Source organism: Rissa tridactyla, chromosome 13, assembly GCF_028500815.1.
Source record: "Rissa tridactyla isolate bRisTri1 chromosome 13, bRisTri1.patW.cur.20221130, whole genome shotgun sequence".
Taxonomy (NCBI): Eukaryota; Metazoa; Chordata; class Aves; order Charadriiformes; family Laridae; genus Rissa; species Rissa tridactyla.
This window is the reverse complement of record NC_071478.1, coordinates 918,983-939,932: the sequence shown is the minus strand read 5'-3', so window position 1 is coordinate 939,932 and position 20,950 is coordinate 918,983. Positions and strand designations below refer to the sequence as shown.

Genomic DNA, 20,950 nt, shown 5'->3' with positions numbered 1-20,950 from the left:
TCTAATCTAAACCTCCCCTGCCACAGCTTCAGACCATTTCCTCTGGTCCTGTCATTATTTACTGTGTATTTACATTTCCTCTTTAAATTTCTTCTTTAAAGTTGACTTAATCATGGCAAGCGACAGTTGTTCAAGTGCTAACTACTAAAGAATGAAAAATTTGGAACAGGATGTTTTGTGACATAGAAGTATTTTCCTGCGTCTTCTGCTATTTTATTCCTTACTTTTCTCAACTTTGCTTAGTTCCAACCTCAGAGTTTAAATTGAAACTGTATTTCTGAAGCCTGAGCCACGTCCAGGTCTAAAAACGAAGCAGTAGATTTTAAAGCTAAATACAAGTACAAGCCTGAAGGAGAGCTTGCGTATACCCAAAAGCTTTACTGATATTTCCAGCTGTGCCCCGGGCTCTAACAAAAGACGCTGTCTCTGCCTGCAGACCTTCTCTTGCCCATCTCTGTAGACCAGCCTAGTTATAACCAAAGCAAGGAGGCACGGAATGCATTTATATCTAATCCAGCTAGTTTTTGACCTTTTCTTTTGGTACCCAGGGTTTTTTTCTAAAGCTGTAATAGTTACATTTTTGGGAATTAGCCCAAGCTGTATGATACACGAAATCAGTTTGGTTTTATGCTACTTGCATTTCACAAAATGTAAATGTTTCTTTTTGATTTTTTTTTTTTTTTAGTGAGATTGTAAGTGTAGCCTGCGAGAAACGAACATTGTCGGTATTTTCAGCTTGTGGTCGTCGCCTTCTTCCTCCTATAATATTGAATACACCCATTTCCACCCTGCATTGCACAGGTTCTTACATCATGGCTCTCACCACTGCTGCTACGCTCTCTGTTTGGTAAGCCCCCGTCAGCCGGCTCGTTTCTAGAGGGAGCTCTGGTGAGGGGTGTCAGTGCGTTGCTGTTCACACCGAGGCTTAAACTAAACCAGGCCTGAACACAAGTCCATTTTTGGATGCAATATGAAGAATTAATTGGGCAGGACTTGAATCCTTTCCTTCTCTGTTCTTGGGTGGTCCGTGATACTGAATTTGGTTCTAGAGGGAAGACAGATGATCAGCTAGAAGTTACTAGATTAAACATCCTCCCTCGGATAGACTTGTGTCGTGCAGATGGAATGGATTGAGGAGGGAAAAAGGTGGATATTTCCAACTTTCATCATACTTAGTCAATAAAGTACATGAGTTTCGGAGTTAGAAATCCTCTATCCATCCTCAAGATACTGAGATAAAAACTGCTGTACTTGTTTACAGTTGTTGAATTTAACCTAATGTCTCATGCAAGGCAGAGCTCCTGAAGGAGTCATTTGGATCCTTCTTGTAATGAGGTTTCCTGATGAAAGCTGTTCAACGCTATTGACTTCTGTCTTGCCGTAAGCTGTTTGAGTTTGCCAAAATCATTTTGTCAAAGCAGTGAAGAAAATGTCAAAACCAAAAAAACCCAAACTCACAACCCCCCTTTACTTTGTCGTGAATATTGAAGAAGTGCATTTGTTAAATGATTTTGTAGCATTAATTTGCTTGTAAACGGCAGACTTTTCCTTTTATCTCTTTCAGGGATGTTCACAAGCAGACAGCCATTGTTAGAGATGAGTCTTTGCAAACAATATTTTCAGGTAATAAAAAGAGTCATTTAGTTACCAACCTTTGAGCCCACCTGTACTATTCAGTGCCATTTATGAATACGCTGAAATTTTACGAAACCTGAAAAGTCTAAACAAATTATTTTCCTTTGTTGTTATGTAATAAAAGGAAGTCACTGGCAATGCTGCAATACAGTAGAAATAACTGAGACGAGAATATCAACGCGTAACAGACTGGTACAAGATTCTGTAGCTGATTATATTGTGGCTTGCTTCTGAATGTGAAAATTCAGTGTTGTGAAGATCACAAACCAAATATTTTACGTAAATCTGCTGTTACAGCAATTTTTCTGTGGGTACTTTGCATGCATGTTATCTTAATGGTGAGCAACAACTGATTACTTCAGATTCGTTATTTCAAAATCTTCAGTTTCTATTGTTGCCATTATCTGGAATGAAAAGAATTATCCAAAAAAGCAGTGTTTTGGAGCATATTGGTTTCTGTTTTAGCTTTAGTCCGTACAGTACTAATCAAAACTAGCTGGAGAAGTAGTTGTACTAGCAGTTTGCACATGTCTTCATTAGAAGTTACATGCACAAACCCCGGGCCTGGGATATGCTGGGAAATGAGAGACTCCAGCTAGCCCACTTACACCTTCTTAGATAGCACATTTTCTAAGGATGCTAGATTGTAGAATTTTAACTTAATGGGATAAAGAAAGGTGAAAGGCTTCTTGGGTTACAGGAGAGATGGTAGAATTGCTGAAGATTGCCCCTAGATATGGAGAACGTTTCCAATTAAGCCAATGTTCTGTACAAATTGCAGCATCGAGGTTGATAATGGATTTTGCAGAAGAGTGATTTTAATGCTGCTGCAGCGAGCCTGATGCTCACTGTCGTTATCTTGTGTTTTGACCTTCCTTATCAGTGCTTGAGAATAACATTTACCTCACCTTCTTCTGTTGTTTGCTGTGACTGGTAATTAATGGTGGATAGCATTTTTTACCATTGTGAATGTTATGCAAGACTCGAAAAGCAATACCTTGGTCTGACTTGACTTGTAGGAAGCGATGCAACTGTCTCGCAGATCTTGCTGACTCAGCATGGTATACCTGTAATGAGCATGTCCGATGGCAAGGCATACTGTTTTAATCCTTCTCTTTCTACGTGGTAAGTTACATATTAGTTCCTGCTTTGATAACTTAGCTGAACTGATGTGTATTCTGATTTACTGTCTCACTCCATATTTTGAAGGTTAGCCTGAGTAGGATCACACTCCAGGCTTAGTTTTGCTGTAGTTCACCACTGTATGTCTTTATTATATTATTAATGAAATTATATTGCTTAATCAAAAAAGAAAAAGTTAAACTACAGCTTGCTTTATCACGCTATCCGCCACGGTGTATACTCTTTTATTTATTAACATCCACCTATGTCTACTTTTGCCGATATATGTCACTTGAATCTGTTGAGTGGTTGGCCATGCTTAAAGATAACCTAGCCTTACGGTTCACTCTTACTTTTTTTTTTTATGTAAAAGAATGCAGTTATGGAAAATTTGTCAAAACAATTTTCAGGGTTTTGCTGGGAGTTTAGACATGTTAAAATCATTTTGCCCAGTTCCCAGAGAAAATAAGACCTATGCACTCTAGTCCTGGAGTTGCCATGTGCCTGGCATTGTCAGTCCCCATCACTCCTTAATATTTGTTTGAAGAGAGCTCTTTGCCTCCAAGACTGAAAAGTTTAATGGGCGCAATAAGTCTGGTAGCGGAGGAGAGGAGGAGTCGTTATCCTCAGAGAGTTCCCATGGGAGAGTCATTACACAGGGAAAGGCTCCAGCGGATCCTGTGCCTCACTGGGCTCAGGCTGCCAGCAGAGCCTTTCCCCAGGGACTCGCTTATTTCTGTCAGGGTGCAAGTTCCCGTAAAGGAATTCCCATGGTTAAGTTATTTACAGTGTCTTTCCCAAACAGATTCTTTATTGTCTTTCTAAGAGGAAAGAGCATCTTGCAGTCTTAGTGTAATTGTGGTACTTAGTGTAATGAGCATGCTTGATGAAGGGGTTTGTTGTTTTAATTCCTCCTTAGAATAATTGTTACTAGTCAACTGCTTGTCGTGAATCCTTTGAAAAAGGAAAAAACACCGTATTTGTTCTTTAGATAAACTGAGAAATCATGCAGAAATTTTCCCAGTCAATATGGAGCATAATTCTGAATTTACTGTCCTTTTTTAGTTTGTACCACAGCTTTGGAGACATACGAGCCATGCCTTTAGTCACCATACAAATTTAAACATGATGAAGCAGTAAAGAGCGTTTTAAATATTGGTGCCATTTTACCTCTGAGCTGTCTGGAGGTCTAAAGTTAGCAGCGGTTTGAGCCAGGGATTCCCTTGGCATCTCAGACCAGCGGCAGTGGTTCCCTTGGGAAGGCTGGAGGTGCCGGCTGGGACTGCCAGCTCCCTCCGTGAGCTGCCGTGGGGAGAAGGACTGTCAAAATTTCCTTCAAAATTAATGTGAAATATTACACAATTAATGTTGTCAACTTTGGGTGTGGGAGGGACATTTCCGTGACAGCACCAGCAGAATTTGGACATGGAGTGGGAGCAGTCGGGGTGTGTGGAATTCCTGAGCAGCTTGGTGGTAGTTTTTTGGTTGTCTGTGAAAATGTGGGTCTGGCTTTGGGGCAGAACAGAGCTGCATCCCCTGATATCCCTGCCTACTCTCCTCAAACCGGTCTTTGCTTGTTTGCTCTCTTTTTTCCAGGAATCTTGTTTCTGACAAACAGGACTCTCTAGCACAATGCGCAGACTTCAGGAATAGTTTACCATCCCAAGAAGCCATGCTGTGTTCTGGGCCCTTAGCCGTAATACAGGGACGAACATCGAAGTATGCACTTAATTGCTTCGTTTCTTCAACTTGTTTGTCTTCCGCCTCCCCCCCCCCATTGTTTATTCATGCGTTTCAATCAGTGAGTTAACTCTGCAGACTCTAATAGCACTGTGTCATAGTGTTTGGGGTTCTTTTTAATCCTTTGCACATTTATAGTCTGCATCTTGATGTTACTTTGAGATTGTTTGGGGGGCAGGAAAGCATGCTCTAAACTTAATCATTTTAAGGCTCCTCTTTATTGCATGGGTAAAGTATTTGACAATTCTGTGCATGTAATATTTTGATTCACTGAACTGAATTTCTTACATTTTAATTTTTAGTTTACCAGCTTTCTGGAGTAGGCCTACAAATTTTGAGTAGCTCAGTTGTCCTCAAGGGATCTATTAATGAAGTCTTTGAGAAAGTTGAGTGATTAGTCATCTAACACGTATTTTTTAACATCTGAAAATATCACCAGGGAATTGCGTGAGCCAGAGCAGACTCCTGTAGGTAATTAATTAGCCCATCCTCACCTGGATTTGAATTAGATTTCCCAGGCAGATTTCTGTGTTATTTCTGTTCTTCACATCTGAGTTTAATTTTTTTGGTGAGAGAGACTGTATAGAGTTGTATGATTTTATTGCTGTTCTCTTGGGGAGGAAGGGGAATTAACTGGGAAAAATATTTGAAGTCCAAACACACAGCACCCTCTTTTTGAGAGAGACAATATCAGACTGAAAAATTAGCTTTTTTTTTTTTTCAAAAAGGAACTAATTGGTTTCTTTTTCAAATTAGCCTTCTCATGACAATACATTTATTTGTAAGAAATCCTTTAAATGCTTTAGGCTGACTTTACATCTTGTGTTTGTTTCATGACTTTCACTGGTGAGGGGCAGAGGAAGGTAAAGGCAGTCATCGGGATTTCCTGTAAATGTTCAGGAGCACTTGGTCGCTGAAAAGCACGTGTTCTTAAAGAGAAGACAGGTGAAAGGAAGAGAGAAAGAGGAGGAGGCAGGAAACCCTCCGTGGACCTCGGTACTTGTAAAAGGTCCGGTGGGGGCGGAGGCGGTTTGCTGTGAAGTGCTGCCTGTGTCATGAGAAGCTTGAGCTCTGGGCCGCGAGGTGCCTCTGAAAGACAAGCGTAGAACACCTTCTACTACAAAAACATACACTCCTTAAATTAGTATCTTATCTAATGGCTGGCGTGTTAATTTCTCTTTGGTTTTGTAGTTCAGGAAGGCAAGCTGCAAGACTGTTCTCCATGCCTCATCTGGTGCAACAGGAAACAACGCTGGCGTACCTGGAGAGCCAGATCGCAGCCGCTCTTACGCTGCAGTCCAGCCACGAGTACCGCCACTGGCTGCTCATCTATGCACGGTACCTGGTCAATGAAGGTGAGGCCTGCCACGCGCTCTTGCTGCTTTGCAGCTCTATGGAGTTTGAAGAAACGCTCTACTCACGTCACTTATATTTGTGGTTGCATTTAACCTTCTCCTTTTAGCACTTGGCTTCTGGACTCAGGGTTTACGTAAAACCAGAACAAACTGCTGAAGCGCATTTGCTTCCTCTGGCGCTCGGTCCTGGGGAGTCCTGTGTGACCTGGGGGAAACAAGGCCATCTGCGGACCTCAGAAATAGGGACCGCGTTGTAAAAAAGCGCAGCGGTCTGTCAGACATATCATATCTATCACCTGGCAGCAACTGCAGGCGTTCAGAGGGACCAGCAGCACCTTGTGAAATACGTAACACCCCTCAGGCAACTGAGTCCCTGCCCGATGGGAAATGGAAGAGTTGCTCAGTCTCTGACACTTTGTACCAGAGCACATAAAACTGCAGGGAATTTGCCTGCATTACTTGCGCTTTATATTTTTGTTTCATTCTAAAATTTCAACAGCCCGTACTGGTGAGCTTCACGGGTTAAATTCTGTGAGGAAAGAAACCCATAAGAAAGGTTGCTTGTGTCTGCTTTATATTTGAATACGCTATATCTCCGTGCTGTTCTGTTAAATAAGGTTAACCAACGGACTTTAGGCTTCTTGGATTCTAAAGATCTCTCTTGTATCTCTGCTCGCCTGCGTTCCACACTTAGTAGTTCCCAGTGTATTAATTCAGCCTCATTCCTCACCATGCATCATCACTTTACACAGAGGGAACCGAAATGGTTCATGTTAGGCCACCTAATAGGTGCTGGCAGAATTAAAATTGAGCTTATTAATTCTTGCCTTTTGATCCCCACCTTATTTAATGAGAGCTTAATGAACTACATATGATTCTCTCTGTCCTTCCCCGGTTGAAATTAAAATGTTCGTCTCAGGTCATATGGTAGAGAGACAGTGACACTTGTAAAAGTCTTTGCTAGTTGAGCCCCTCCGTCGTGTGTGCGGTTCCCCCTGCGCCGCGCGATGGTCTCTGCCCTGCGGCGGCGCGTACATGGGGCGTTGCTGCACACGCTGCTTTCCTCACCTGCCATTTTCTGGCTCTGCCAAATTTTGAAAATTGCACATCCTGTTATTTACCCTTTATTCCTATGATAATTACAACATTGAATGAATCCTAATCCATTAAAATATTCAATCTATTATACCTGGATTGGCAAGTTACTCTCAAACGGATGGCTTTGTTACTGGCAAGGGATTTCCCTCCTCTGAATTTTTTAGGTGAATAAAGCTGGCCTGGAAGCTGTGGTTTTATTAAAGGTTTTCTTTTTTTTTTAAATTCATGCATGTTAATTGGATCTATTTTAATTTTGTTATAAGCTCTTTTGCTAAGGGTTTGAGAGATCTCTTCTAGTTCAGTAATATTTTAATGTCTTAGAAGGAGGTCTGGTTTATTTCTTTGTTTTTTACGACCGACTCCGTTTTTCCAGTTTCATATATTGCAACCTAACAGCTTTTCACTGCTTTTCATCTCGTGGCTTTCTAACTCTTGTGATATCTCTTTTGTGTTAGTTCTCTGGCTGTTGAAGTCTGACAGTTTTCCAATGTATTTTGTTTTGTTTTTTTAAAAGCTGGTATATTTATGTGGGAGGGGGGAGGGCAGCTCTTCAAACAAACTGGAGTCACTACTTCAGTTTTTCTCCCTATTGTAGACATCTTCAGTAGGGTTTTTGGTTTTGAGAACTTAAAACCAAATCCTTCGGAACTCTAGAAGCTTTTCAAATCATCTTTCCAAAGATTTGCTGTTAGAAGAATAATACACTTTTTCAGAAATCAGTGGTTTCGGCTTTAGTTTATCCTGGATACTTGTAACTCTTTCCTGAACATTGTATTTAGTGAAATGCTTATGAATGTCACTTTATTTTCTGACAATATTCAGGGTTTGAATATCGTTTGCGAGAATTATGCAAGGATTTACTGGGTCCAGTCCATTACTCAGCTGGAAGTCAGTGGGAATCAACAGTTATGGTGAGTCCTGATAATAGTTTAACAAAGAACAAGGAAGAGTTTCCCATGAAAACAGATAGACATAGAAACATGGAAACAAAATAGAACATGGATAAACAATACAACTTAAAATATGATTAAATTCAGTGGCGAAAAAGCAATCCCAAATTATTTTTGCTGCCCCTGGACCTCTTTCCATACTCTGCTCTGATCTCATAATCAGGCTTCCTTCCATGGCACGTGGATTTGTTTCACGTGAAGCCCTAGACAGATGCCGAGTGCCGCAGTCTCGGCTCTGGTGCTGTCGTGAGTGTCAGGCAGACGGAGTGGAGCTGCGTGTTGGGGTCTCCTCACTCTTCAGACGGCAACTTGGAAATAGTGACTTGCCAATGAAATGCCCTCCCTTCTCGGAGCGCGTCTGGAGTCTGTAACCGCACCTGTAACTGCGTCTGTAACTCTGGAGGCTGCACCAGCTTCGCGAGCGCATATAAATGTAAAGACCACTTTTATTCTGGAAGTCGTGTAAGCAAAGTAAGAACATAAAATACACAGCCCTCTCCAGGCAGGAAAAGAGGCATGAGTCTTAAGTAGATCTATCAAATATATTCATGATATCAGGGAATAGATTCTGAGGATGCTTCTGTGTTTTTTGTGCAGGGTTTACGAAAGAGAGAACTATTGAAAGAGCTTCTTCCTGTTATTGGACAGAACCTCCGCTTCCAGAGGCTTTTCACAGAGTATCAAGAGCAGCTAGACATCTTGAGAGACAAGTAGCATTTCCCCAGATTTTCCCTGCGGGTCTGGTCCGAGAGAAACTGCTGAACAGCATTAACCAGAGGCAGAAGAGGAGCGGGAGCCCGGTCGCAGGGACACTCCTGAGGAGGGCAGTGCCGGCAGGGTCCCGGACGCCTCGGGAGTGACCTGCTTTAGTTTTAAAGAAGCTCAGGAGTGGATTTGTGAAAATGACGAGTGGATGAGCGAGACCGTTTCCGAGTGAAACTTCACCGTCGAAGCTGTGGCCTCTGTTTCTGTGGAAAGTCGTGGATATGTACTTCAGGGGGTCCTTTTGGATCTGGATCTCATTTTAATATCAAAACTAGCTGAGAACTGTTTGTGGGGTTTCTTGGATGTCCTGTGAAAAGCACAGTACTTCAGAGTACACTGAACAGCATATTTAACCCTGTTTAGGGTTTTTTGCCTGAGGATTTATTGAGGCTCGACACTATATTAAATTAGATGAATGAGCCACATGAAAAGAAATTTCATAAATATTAAGGTATTATGCAGCCAATAGACTCTTTCCTGTGAATATAATAATAATAATGAGGCTGTTCTAACACATGGACTATTTTTGTACTAGAATTTGCTAACTTGTAATATGGAATTTTATTTGGCCGATAATCAGGCTATCTCTACAAAGTCATCTTGTAGGAAATTTAACTCTAATTACAAAAGCTATGTTTCAAAATAATTCTACCAAATTAACATGTCATCATCTGGTTTTTAATTTTTAAATGTTTGTAAAAGGCATTTTTGGGGGGGAGGGATACAATGGGGTGGCTCTTTTTTGTAAGTACAAAAATAAATGAACATTGCATTGGTTTAAAAAACAAAAATCAAAAACATGGTCTTGAGTTATTACAAAGGGCACAGACACCTCCAGAAATGTCAGCGCAGGCTGAATCATGTTAACACGTCTAGAAATAAATAATACTGCCTGGGTGATCTTTCTCTGAAAGCGTGATCAGACAAGTACTCGCCATCTCCCTGGAGCAGCCGCAGCCTCTTCTCTCGGAGCCGAGGGAGCCGGAGCGGTGTGGGAGCGCTGCTCGCCTCGGGGAGCCCCCGGTGCTGCCACGGGGAACCAGCTTTGTGCAGTTGTGACCGTGGTCCTTGTGTGGCATTTCGTAACAACCAAATAGTGCTGGTGGCCTGTCAGCACTTGTGGCGTGGGTTTGGAATTCCACTGAACCCAAATCAATCAACTTGTTTTCTTCCCCAAAGTTTGTTTGGTGCTGAGAAAGAGGTGAGTGTACGCGGTGGTTCTTTCCAGGACCCAACTATTTGGGTGTGTCCTAGTTTATTACCTTAGTTGAGACGTTTTTGAGTAAGAAAAGAAGTATTGCAATGAGTAAGTGTATCCTAAACCCTTGTAAAGGGGCAGTTTCTCCCCTAAACCTCTAGCAGAAGCATGCACTCTGCGTCACCCGCAGCCAGGCCAAGGACCAGCTGTGCTCTGTGGTTCGGCCCCGCTCGGTGATATGGGTGTTGGGATCCCAGGAGGGAGGGAAAAACCCTGTATTTGGAGGGGTTTGTTGCCTCCTGTATTTAACTGCCAGACATGATGTATTTCTTTGTATTTTTTTTTTGTACAGCAAATTATTATTTGTACGGCAATCCCATGTGCACGCTGACTGATGCGTCCTGAAGAGCAATAAAACCAAGGGGCTGAGCAGCTGCTGCTCGGTACGGCATCAGCGAGTTTTCAGCCATCAGCGGGAAATGTGTACGCAGCGAGCAGAGCAGCTGGAGTGATTAAAACCGGAGTTGGACGCCGTGGGCTGGGGGAAACGTGGGTCCGCTCCAAGGCCTGGTGCGGTAAGCGGGAGCCCGGCCATCGGCTTCTCTGGATTTTGGCTCTCGACCGTTCTGTGTGGTCAGACGCCCGGACGGTGGTTTAACGAGGGAAGAGCAAAGGAGCGTGGATGGTCCTGGCGGCCCTGGTCAGTGAGGGCTGGGGGAGGCGGCTCTTTGTGCCCGCGGGGTGTGTGGATTCCCGCCATCGCTGGTCGGCCTCGTGCTGTTTGCAACTGGTCTTGTAATGAGTGCTGTTTAATAGAACGTAGGTAATTAGCTAAGGGAAAGTAAGTTCTTTGTCATTAAGTCTTTGGAGATGCTGAAATACTTTTTTATGAAGAGCTGTTCCCGTATTAGATACCGTGTAGGTTTTCCTACCTGTTTTTCTGTGGAGTTTCTGTCACAGCCCCACAGACCAGGAATATTATCATTTCAAATTCTATGCAACAAACTTATTTTTAAATGAAGGTGAACATTTTTCTTAAACTGGATATTTTAGCATTTTCTGTTTACAATCCGCATCTCGTGTCAGGTGAGGGCTCTGAGTACTGTTTAAGGCCCTGTTACGTTACCAAAGGAAACCCACAGCAAAACCAAGGCGGAACGGGTTCAGTGCGGGAGCGGGGGCAGCTTGTTTTGAACAACCAGGGTGATTTTAGTAATTGGAACAATTATATTCATTTGAAAGACACAGGGAGCTTTTATTCATTAACGGTTCGAACAAGGCAACGGGGAATGTCCAGGGCATCAGATGCCCTCGCACCCCCACAATGTCCCTCAGCCCTTCGCCGGGGCGGGCGGGCCCGGCCGCAGCAAATAACGGAATAAGATCAGATTTGCCGGGGGGGACCCGACGCCGTGAGCCCCGGCCCTCAGCCCCGTCCCGCCGCCCGCCTTTCTCCTCGCAGGCCCGGCCCGGCCCGGCCCGGCCCCGGAACGCCGCCCGCCGGCCCCGCTGCCGGGCGCGGCCTTTCCCCGCGCACACACCGGAACAGCCCCCGGCTTCCGGCGGGGCCCAGCGAGTCGCCTCCTGAGGGCCGGGCCGGGCCGAGCCGAGCCGCCGCCATGGGGAAGCGGCAGCACCAGAAGGACAAGATGTGAGCGGGGCCGGGGCCGAGGGGCGGTGGGGGCGGCCAGGGCGCGGCGGGGGCTGCCGGGGCGGGGGGGCCGCGGGGCGCCGGGACCGCCGCTCAGTGACCGCCTCTCCCGGCAGGTACATCACCTGCGCCGAGTACACCCAGTTTTACGGGGGCAAGAAAGCAGGTAAGGGCGGTGTGGGGCGTCCCCCCGCCTCCAGCGGGGCCGTGTGGCCAGGGGGGCGGAGGAGACCCCGCCAGCAGCGGCTGCAGCGGGGCCCGTCCCGCCCCCCCCCACCGCGGGCTGACGGGGGGCGCTGGTGGGCGGGAAACGGCAGGAATTCATTGAACCACGGAACGGTTTGGGTGGGAAGGGACAGTTAAAGCCCACACAGTCCCGCCCGCTGCTCTGGGCAGGGACACCTCCCACCAGCCCAGGTTGCTCCAAGCCCCGTCCAACCTGGCCTTGAACCCCTCCAGGGATGGGGCAGCCACAGCTTCTCTGGGCAACCTGGGCCAGGGGCTCACCCCCCTCACAGCAAAGAATTTATTCCCAATGTCATTCAAATCTACCTTCTTTCAGTTTAAAACCGTTCCCCCTCATGCTATGGCTCCCCTCCCTGCTCCAGAGTCCCTCCCCAGCTTTCCTGGAGCCCCTTGAGGGACTGGAAGGGGCTGGAAGGTCTCCCCGGAGCCTTCTCTTCTCCAGGCTGAACCCCCCCCAGCTCTCTCAGCCTGTCCCCACAGCAGAGGGGCTCCAGCCCTCCCAGCATCTCCGGGGCCTCCTCTGGCCCCGCTCCAACAGCTCCGTGTCCTTCTGCTGTTGGTGCCCCAGGGCTGGAGGCAGCGCTGCAGGGGGGTGTCCCCAGAGCGGAGGAGAGGGGCGGAATCCCCCCCTCGCCCTGCTGCCCACGCTGCTGGGGATGCAGCCCAGGTCGTGGCGGGGTTCTGGGCTGCCAGCGCATGCTGCTGGCTCATGGCCAGCTTTTCCTGCCCAGCACCCCCAAGCCCTTCTTTGCAGGGCTGCTCTCCATCCCTCCATCCCCAGCCTGGGCTGAGACTGGGGGTAGCCCTGACCCAGGGGCGGGACCCTGCACTTGGCCTTGTTGGACCCCATGAGGTTCCCATGGACCTACTTCTCCAGCATGTCCAGGTCCCTCTGAGTGGCATCCTGTCCCTCCAGCGTGTCGCTGCACCACTCAGCTCAGTGTCAAGGTTTAATGCCCAGATGAGCCATCCCAGCCTTCAGCAAGTTCTGTGCCCACTGGGATGGCAGAGCTTGGAGCTGTTACAGCGTTAATCATCACGTTTAAACTCTGCTGTCAGAGCTCTGCTTTGACTTTTTTCTGAGTGTGTAATTTCAGGTGAGGAGCATACTTGTGCCCTGTAGAAGTCCCATTTTAGTTATGGTTTTGCAAGATTTTGTGTATTTATCCTTGTCATCAGTAAATTGCCACCATGTATACAGCAAAACATAACTCACAAATATTCCTTGGTTACATAGAATACTGTGTATTTATTGAAATCCTGGGTTTTTTTTAACATGAACAGACCTTCCGCGAACTAATTTCAGACGTTTATCATTTGATCACTGCAGGTAAGACAATAAATTTGCGTTCTCATTATTAAATGATGCATCTATTCATCAGGCTGTTGACATTGAACCATTACTGAAGCCGTGTTCTTCCAGGGTAGTTACATTCATTGATTTGTGCCTGCTATTATAGTAATGCTGCAAGAAAATATTCAATAAGAACTGAAACAATATCTGTACTTAGATAATACTAAGATAATAGTAATATCTGTACTTAGATAATACTAAGATAATAATGAGAACTTACAATATCTGTGAACAGTGTCTGCTGAGATTGGATCTGATGGCTAAAAGAATACAGAAGCAATAAAATAATTAAGAACAATTATCGTGTATGGGGTACATACATGATCATTCCAGTCTTACAAATCTGTGTAATTGGGACTTGAATCTACTTTTCCCAGTTCAGAACATGCTTGGTCAGTCCCTCATCTTCCTGAGACAGTGATTAGATAGATGGAATTAACATTTATGTTTGTATTTAGAGTTTACTGCTTGAAGTGTTGGAGGGAAAGAGAGGAATTAGTAGAGATGGGTTGGAAATCCTCTTGTAAACTGAATGGTTCAAGAAGTTACCACCCGCATGTACGGACTGCTGCTGCCTGGCTGAAAGCTGGCTGGGTTATGGAAGCGCCCGGAACGGGGGATGCTGGATGCGGTCGCCAGTTACTCCCTCGCCCATCTCGAAGCACAGTCAGTCTATCTGCACGAACCATCTTTTCTGCTGGTGGGCCCAGCGTGGCACTGGAAGCGGTTTGGGGAGTGTTAGAGCATCCTGTGGCGCTGTGTGCTGGCAGCTACCAGTTACTGACCTGCACCAGTTCCTTTCCTGGGTTTTCTCGTTAACCTAATTTATGTACAGTCAGGTAGTGGGTGTTGACAGCTACTCAGTACTGTCATTGCTATAGGCCTTGCTTTAATGTGCAAGTGAATCAGCAAAGCATTATTTGCTTCTGTCATCATCATTTCCAGCTGATTTTGCTAAAAGGAGTGTGTGCTTTTTTCCTAGTTTGTCTCTGCAGCCATTTGAATATCCAGTTTGCACACCAGATGGGACTGTCTTTGACATACTGTAAGTTACTGTCTGTACTTAGCTTTATTTTTGTGTTGCTGAACTGCTTGGTTACAGCTGTGTAACCATCATTCGGTCTTAGCAAGTTGGCAAAAATAATCATGTCCATCGATAGTGGTTTCCAGTGGTGCTTGTCTCTTATTACTTTACCCATTCTCTTTTCAGGAGCATTGTTCCTTGGATAAAGAAATACGGAACCAATCCAATCACAGGAGAAGTAAGTAATGATGGGCATATTCGCACGAGGTGTTTCTTTTCATTATGTTCAATTTCCTATTTAATGTGGGAGAAACAAAAATGCTATAATGAAAGCAAAAGAAATTGAATGGAGTGCTGTTTTGAAGTATGATATTTGTGAGATCAGCTTTACTGAAATTACCATACAGATTTATTAGGGATCTCTTTTTTAGGTTAAAAGAAAAAACAAAAGGGCTTCTAGATTTGAGACCTGGTATCCCCTCACTGTCATTGTGCTGATGATCTTTGTAGTAGAAAATAGTCCGCCTTGGACTGTGTGTGTGGAAGAAAGAGGAAAGCATGTTTTAATTATTTTTTTTTGTTGCATTGGATTGTAAATAATATGGCGGAGCAAACGTGTAGTTCATCTATATCAAATCCCAGGGTAGCTTGCCTTTCTTACAGGTCTGGCATAATTAAAATCCTACAGATGGAGGCATAGCTGGTGCTGCCCGGGCAGCCCGGCTGGCCTGTGGTGGAAGAGGCTCCGTGCCGCTGCCCCGCGCCAGCAGGATTCTCGTCTGCGCGGGGTAGGGGGCTGCCAGGCTCGGCTCTGCGCCTACGATGGCACTAGCCGCGGCATTCCCTGGCCAAGGGGTGTTCGGCTCTGTGCAGACTAGAGAGATCAGTGGGTGATATTATGAACAGTGAGGTTAAGGTGCAAAATCTTTTGAGTTATCTTGACAATATATTTCTGAAAGCTTCTGACCTGCCTCTGTCGTGATAGTTCACCGTGAGACTGGGATTTCACGCGATGATCAGTGCCTTGGTGGGTTTCTCCCCGCTTTTTCTGCATGAGTGATAATTATGAAGGTATTACTTTCTGTAGTAGTGTGAGGTTGTAAAGCACCAGATAAATATGAAATACCGGACGTGTTTCCTTTTCTGAATTATTATTTTTTCGCTGGTGTGTTAGCGTGCATTGTTTGTGACAGCACGGAGGAAAATTTTAAACAGAAACTGTTGCTTCATTTATTAAGTTGTCTTTTGCTTCAGCGGGTGCAGTTACTTTCCTGACATTAGGTGGCAGCCGTTGCACGGGATTGTTGGTTGGTTTGCAGATGGCTTTGTGGCATGAGATTACCTTTGAAACATCTTGTGTTTGATTAAAGATTTTCCCAGCAGACAGATAGGAGGAGAAGCTAAATACAGACGCAGCATTCCAAGCTCTAAGCGTGAGCAGGCTGTCTGAGACTCGGTGTCTTCAGTTACAGCAAACCGCAGGTGTGTTTGTGCGATGGAGCGATGATTGAAGGTCTTTCTTCACTGGTGAAGAGGCCAGTGTATTGTTGGGAAGGAATGGAATTACAGCTATTTCATTTGTTTTTGCCAGCCTCCCACCGCCTTGCTGCTCTGCGCGTTCGTTGGGAGTTTTGGGGTGTTGCCAGTTGAATTTTTTTTTTGCTCGGAGCAGCTCCATGACACCTGTTCTCATTTCAGACTGTGAACCGTGATGTGGTTTAAAATTACTTTGGGTAAATGCTAGGCAAGGAGTGTAATGTGTCTAGTGGTCTTGTGTAACATAAAGGGAGATGGCGCGGGATATACTTGGTGAACCATAAATGCTCAAATGAAGTCTGACTTTGAGATCCATTAGTTTACCCGGACATGTGCTTCAGTATTTGATCTGCAGTGCAGCCCAGCCCTCCTCCCACCATGTGGCCCCTTTTCCTCGGCATTGCTCTTTGTGGGGAGCCCTTTCTTCTCCCCTTTTGTTCAGTGGTGGACTTCGGTGTTGGAGGGCTCTGTCCTCCAGATGAAGGCTTGGAAGAAGAAGGAGATGCTGGCTGTCCCACACGGCACACAGCCCTGCCGAGTCCAGCCCTGTGGGGCTCTACGTTGCAGAGTGGGGGTGAAGGGAGTGTCGTGATTTAGCCGTTGTTTCCCAGAGGGCCAGCTCTGGTTTTGGAACGGGAAGGTGGTGTTGGGCAGGAAGGGGAAGGGGTGCTGGGACAAGGCGGGTAGCTGGCGGAGGAAGTCAGTGAGTTGAGCGTGTGCAACTCTCGACTGTACTGCCCTGTTTAATCTGCCCTGGTCTGTGCACCTTCTGTCCCTGTACACCTTGCCCGCTGTGGAAACCAGAAAGTATTTGCTGTAATGGGTTGGTGACTTGCAGAAACTTAAGACTCCGGGTTTGTTTCCAAAGGAATTGGGCCAGATGAGTGCAGTGACTTATGAAGTGACTTTGCACAGGTTGATGATTCATCATTGGTGATGAGGCTCTGGAGAATTTTTCCATTTTTTTGTCCTGCAGTTAAAAACGATAATGAAATCCTTTGTGGTGTGTATTTCTGTTGTTATGGTTTGCTACAGGCCAAACGTTTTAGAGAAGTCAATAGGCTACTTGGGAACAGCGTTGCTAATAGTGCTCTCCTGGTACTTGGGAATTCTGTCTAGCTGTCTTGTTTCTGGAGTGGGCGCCTCAGTGGAGAACTGGAGAGCCTTGAAATCACACATTTATCTTCGCAATGCTCCCAGGGGGTGGGACTGTGCTAGTCTTCTATTAATTGGATGTTCATGAACTGATCTGAAAGTGACTCCTCTGATTCTTCTGAGTCCTAAACTATTGGACCAGCCTTCCTTTTTAAAGAAATTTTGCAATGACAAGATCACAGTTATTCTTTGATATGTTTAAAATATTTAAAATATTTTTGCTTTTCCTTCCCTATACTTCCTCATGGTTTATGTTTTATTTTTTCTTGCCTTTCCAAACATTGTCCTGAGGTGCAGTATGGACACCGTTATCCGTTTAGGAGAAACAAATCACCATTGCCCTTTGTCGAGAGTTTCCCATGAACTATTTCAGAAAGTAGCTTTAGGTTATTTTTTTTTCCCCTTTTAAATAATGCATTGCGGTAAAAAATACTTCTATTACTACACCAGTAATTTGGGAAGAAACAGTGCATCTCTTGCAGCTGAACTACAGCCTGTCAGATGGCATTGGCTCACTTACTATTTTTGTCAGCTTTGTCAGGACGCTGCCCTAGCTTATGTTTACACTAGAATTGCATAAAATAAACAGAAAAGTCGTAGTTAGCTCATTCGTTTTTACTGAGAGCAGCACTTTGGCTTCTTGGGCTTGCAGATAGTTGCAAGCTTGCCAGAAGTCCTCACGCAGCGTGATGTGACGGCAGTGACCAGCACGACCGCACTCGTTGGCCAGCCGGGTGCGGGAGTAGCAGGCTCCAAGAAGTGAGACTGGTCAGAGCCTGTCTGCTTCCTTGGAATCTCGGACGTGAACAGATGACAGATCAGCGTGCCTTTGATGGGAATTGCAAGGAAATTGTTCTTTGTTCCGTGGGATCTTATATGTGGGCTGAGCTATTTTTTCTCCTTTGCATTGTAACGTTTCTGATGTAAATACCTATTTCTCCACTCCGGTTCAGTGACGTTCTGAGCGTGTGGGCAGGCCGGATTATTGTGGCTGTAATTCATCCCCATTCAAGGCTCTGTAACCTTGGGCAAATATCTCTCATCCCCCGTATCAGAAGCAGCTCAGGTCTTTGTCCCTTGTTCCCCCTTTTCTGTGGGAATTTAGTTCTATTGGACAGTTGAAAGTCAGTTCATCTCTGGCGTTTGCTTCTAAGGCTTTGATCCAAAGTCAGTTTTGTGACTCTTTTAAGCGTGCCTACTTTTAAACTCATACAGAGGGCTCACCTATGTGAATTCTTCCTGCATTGCTCAGAGCAAGCTAAAATCTGCGTGTCTGCTGATCCTGCACAACCCAGAGAAGCAATCCTCATGTTAAGGGCCACGTGCGGCTGTGCGGCTGTTGCATGGGTATGTCTTGAAGGGCAAACAGGCTCAGTCGAGTTAATTTAGCTTGGGTTTAACATGTGCCTGAGAGTCAGGTTAAGAGACCTGACGATGCTGCGTGGCGGATGTTTGAGACCAGGGGCCACGTTTCTGGTCTCAATGATGCAGAGCACAATTTGTGTTGTGCCCTCTCTTGTGCAGGGTTAGGATCCAGAGCTACAGGCCAGAGAGAGCTTTTTCTGAAGCTTCACAAGATTTTAGCTTCTTACCGGGTTAAATAGGAAAATTCTGAGGATTTTTTTTTTTTTAGGGTTGGGAAAGCCTTTTGCTTGGGCTGCCTCTGAAGATAAGTGTAAAAAGGAGTCTGGGGCATATAAAAATGTAGTAGAAGGCAAAGCCACTGACCTGGAAAGTGAGGGCTAACTTTGGAGTCGGAAGGCTGAAAATCTCTGACTTTCCCCAGTAGGACAGCTGCCTTCTTAAAAGAGAGAGCTCTACCCACCGTTTTGCTCTGTGTACAACATACATATTTGCTATTGTTTTCCACGCTCTTAATCCTGTGTTTACCAAATAAAAATGACTTGAGGTGAGATTATGACTAACACAATCAAACAATTGCGGCAGTACGGGTGCCTGCCTCCTGCAGTAAGCCAGTCTGATCCTCGCTCTGGAAGCACCCAGAGGCACAGAGCTTGTCCCTGCAGCAACGGCAGAGCCCGCGGCGGCACCTCCTCGCTCCCGTGCTGCTCTCCTCCCAACGTCAGCAGTGCCCTTATTTTATTTTTTTCAGTCATTTGTTTGAAATAAGGTTGGTAGGATGATGCTTTCCTGAATAATTACAGGTACTTCCAAAACCAGTAACTTCTTGCCCTCAACAGACAAGTCCGTTATTTCAAAACTTTGGAAAAGTCATAGAATCATAGAATTGTCTGGGTTGGAAGGGACCTTTCAGATCATCCAGTGATCTGAAACCAACCATCAAATACATTCCTTAAATATGTTTATCAGCCAAGTCTTTTTCACAAATGCTAGTGGCTATTGTTACTTCATTTTTTGTGAAAACATGGTTTCTTTTCAGTTTGATCAACTAGATTTCAGTCAATCTGATGAAAATCAGTTGCTGGTCTTGAGGTGAAAGGAGCTTGCTGACCAGGTTAATGCACAGGGTATGGAGAAGATTACTTTTTTACTGCTGAGTGTATTAATCCCACTTGAAAAATGAACAAACAGCCTTACAGCATGTTTCTTGGGCTTTTTTATGCACTACAAAAGTCTTTGGCTTTCTAAATAAGGGAAATCCTGCCTGAAAAGGATGCAGAAATTAGAGCAAAGGTGAAACTTCCTTAAACATAAAAGTGTTTTTACCATGTATGTATTTTGAAAGCACAGATACAGAAATAGAAAACACTGATAATTGTTTCTTCACCCGAGAAGTGAATGTAATGAGAAAGAGGGCTTGGGTATTTTTTTTCTTCTCTTGCAATATTCTCAATAAAGAAACAGCAGCATGTCAGGGGTGTGAGAAATGTCGAGTGCTGTAGGAACAGGCGTTAAAGTACAGGTTAAATTCTGGCCAAGGCTTTATAGTTCACTACAAATTGCCCTCCACCTCTATCAGATGATGTGTGCAGAGCCCATGTGTTCGGGCAATGGGTTCCCGTGGGTGGGTTACGTGAGCTGCACGCGTTGCTGACTCAGAGGTGTCAAGAGCGAGATCGCAAACAAAACTCATCCCAATGAGTGGAGTGGAACGGGTCTCTGGCCTCAGCGGGGTTGAGGACAAGTTCAAGTTCCATGTGACCCGAATTGGCTAAATCAACAGCAACTATGGCTTTTAACGCCACTCATACGGTCTGTGTGGTAATTTACTGCAGATTGATGCTTTAATTGTGTTATTCCAGGTGTGTTTCTAGATAATGAGCAACAAATAGTGGATGTCATCAGACAAGGATCTGTGGTTTGAAGGTGACCTCCTTCGTGCCAGCCTAGCGGTAGCTGCTCTTGGGATACGTTGTCAGGAAAATGTAATTGCTGCAGATAACGCTCAGTGCGATGCACTCTGGGAGCACTAGGCTGGACCTTCCTGCAGCACGCTGGTAATACTGGCTTAGGACTTTGATGCTCTTCTAAAGACGGCACCCTGCAGCAGGCGTCAGATTTTCCTTGTGACTCTTTTTTCCCCCTCTTGAAAAGTTTTCTTCATTCTTACTGTTTCCAATGGATTATGCTTACTCTGAGCATTCTCATTCTTTGTCTAGATATAAAATATTGAGAGGAAAATGCTGTGCAGCCCTCCATAGGCGGGCTATTTCCACATCAGTTTTCCCTATCTAATCTAGAGTGCTCAGACTGTCTAACTAAGAGCAAAATAGTTTGACCAATTCAGATATTTTTCATTGTGTAGAAAAATTCAGAAGGGAGATGTAGCCCCCTTTTAATTGTTTGCTTTTCCCTCAACATTAGAGCACAGCACCTGAAATCCAAGTAGTCTGCTACATTTTCTCCTTGGGGCTTTGGAAATAAGTGATCATTTAGGAGATCAGTAATTTCATGTCTCGTTTGGCTGTAGCGTAACTGATGTATAAATGAGAATTTTAATTCTTCTCTAGAGGATGCTTTTCACATACACGTCAGAAGTCAGCGCGTCTTCAGCTTTGAAATTCAAAGTGTATGTCTTAATTTGTCTGATGCAACTCAGTGAAGTCTTCAGATACTGCATAGGTGTAAATGGGAGATGTCCCTTTTTCTTCCTTTCATTAAACTTATTTTTCCTGTACATTTGAAGTGAAGGAGGGAGG

General features: G+C 45.0%; 2 protein-coding genes across 5 annotated transcripts in view; both read left to right on the top strand.

Moving 5' to 3' along the window:
• The window catches only part of LOC128917030 (protein HIRA), a 36,055-nt gene extending 26,621 nt beyond the window's left edge, over positions 1–9,434 (top strand). Inside the window, exons 19-26 of one of the 3 annotated variants that reach the window (XR_008469145.1) lie at positions 686–847; positions 1,565–1,623; positions 2,655–2,760; positions 4,354–4,476; positions 5,689–5,852; positions 7,773–7,861; positions 8,064–8,333; positions 8,498–8,617. Coding sequence is in view for 2 of the 3 variants with exons in the window: in XM_054219526.1 (XP_054075501.1) it covers positions 686–847; positions 1,565–1,623; positions 2,655–2,760; positions 4,354–4,476; positions 5,689–5,852; positions 7,773–7,861; positions 8,498–8,614 (820 nt within the window). In the remaining variant the exon portion in view is untranslated. Of the gene's footprint in view, positions 1–685; positions 848–1,564; positions 1,624–1,759; positions 2,624–2,654; positions 2,761–4,353; positions 4,477–5,688; positions 5,853–7,772; positions 7,862–8,063; positions 8,334–8,497 lie in introns of those variants that run through there. The other 2 variants (XM_054219526.1, XM_054219527.1) reach the window with 2 other exon arrangements.
• A 1,956-nt stretch (positions 9,435–11,390) lies between these two features.
• Positions 11,391–20,950, top strand: part of PPIL2 (peptidylprolyl isomerase like 2) — a 71,911-nt gene continuing 62,351 nt past the window's right edge. The window contains exons 1-5 of one of the 2 annotated variants that reach the window (XM_054219321.1): positions 11,391–11,514; positions 11,631–11,680; positions 13,045–13,090; positions 14,097–14,159; positions 14,325–14,376. In XM_054219321.1, the coding sequence (XP_054075296.1) occupies positions 11,483–11,514; positions 11,631–11,680; positions 13,045–13,090; positions 14,097–14,159; positions 14,325–14,376 (243 nt within the window). In that variant the 5' untranslated portion in view covers positions 11,391–11,482. The remainder of the gene's footprint in view (positions 11,515–11,630; positions 11,681–13,044; positions 13,091–14,096; positions 14,160–14,324; positions 14,377–20,950) is intronic. The other variant, XM_054219322.1, reaches the window with a different exon arrangement.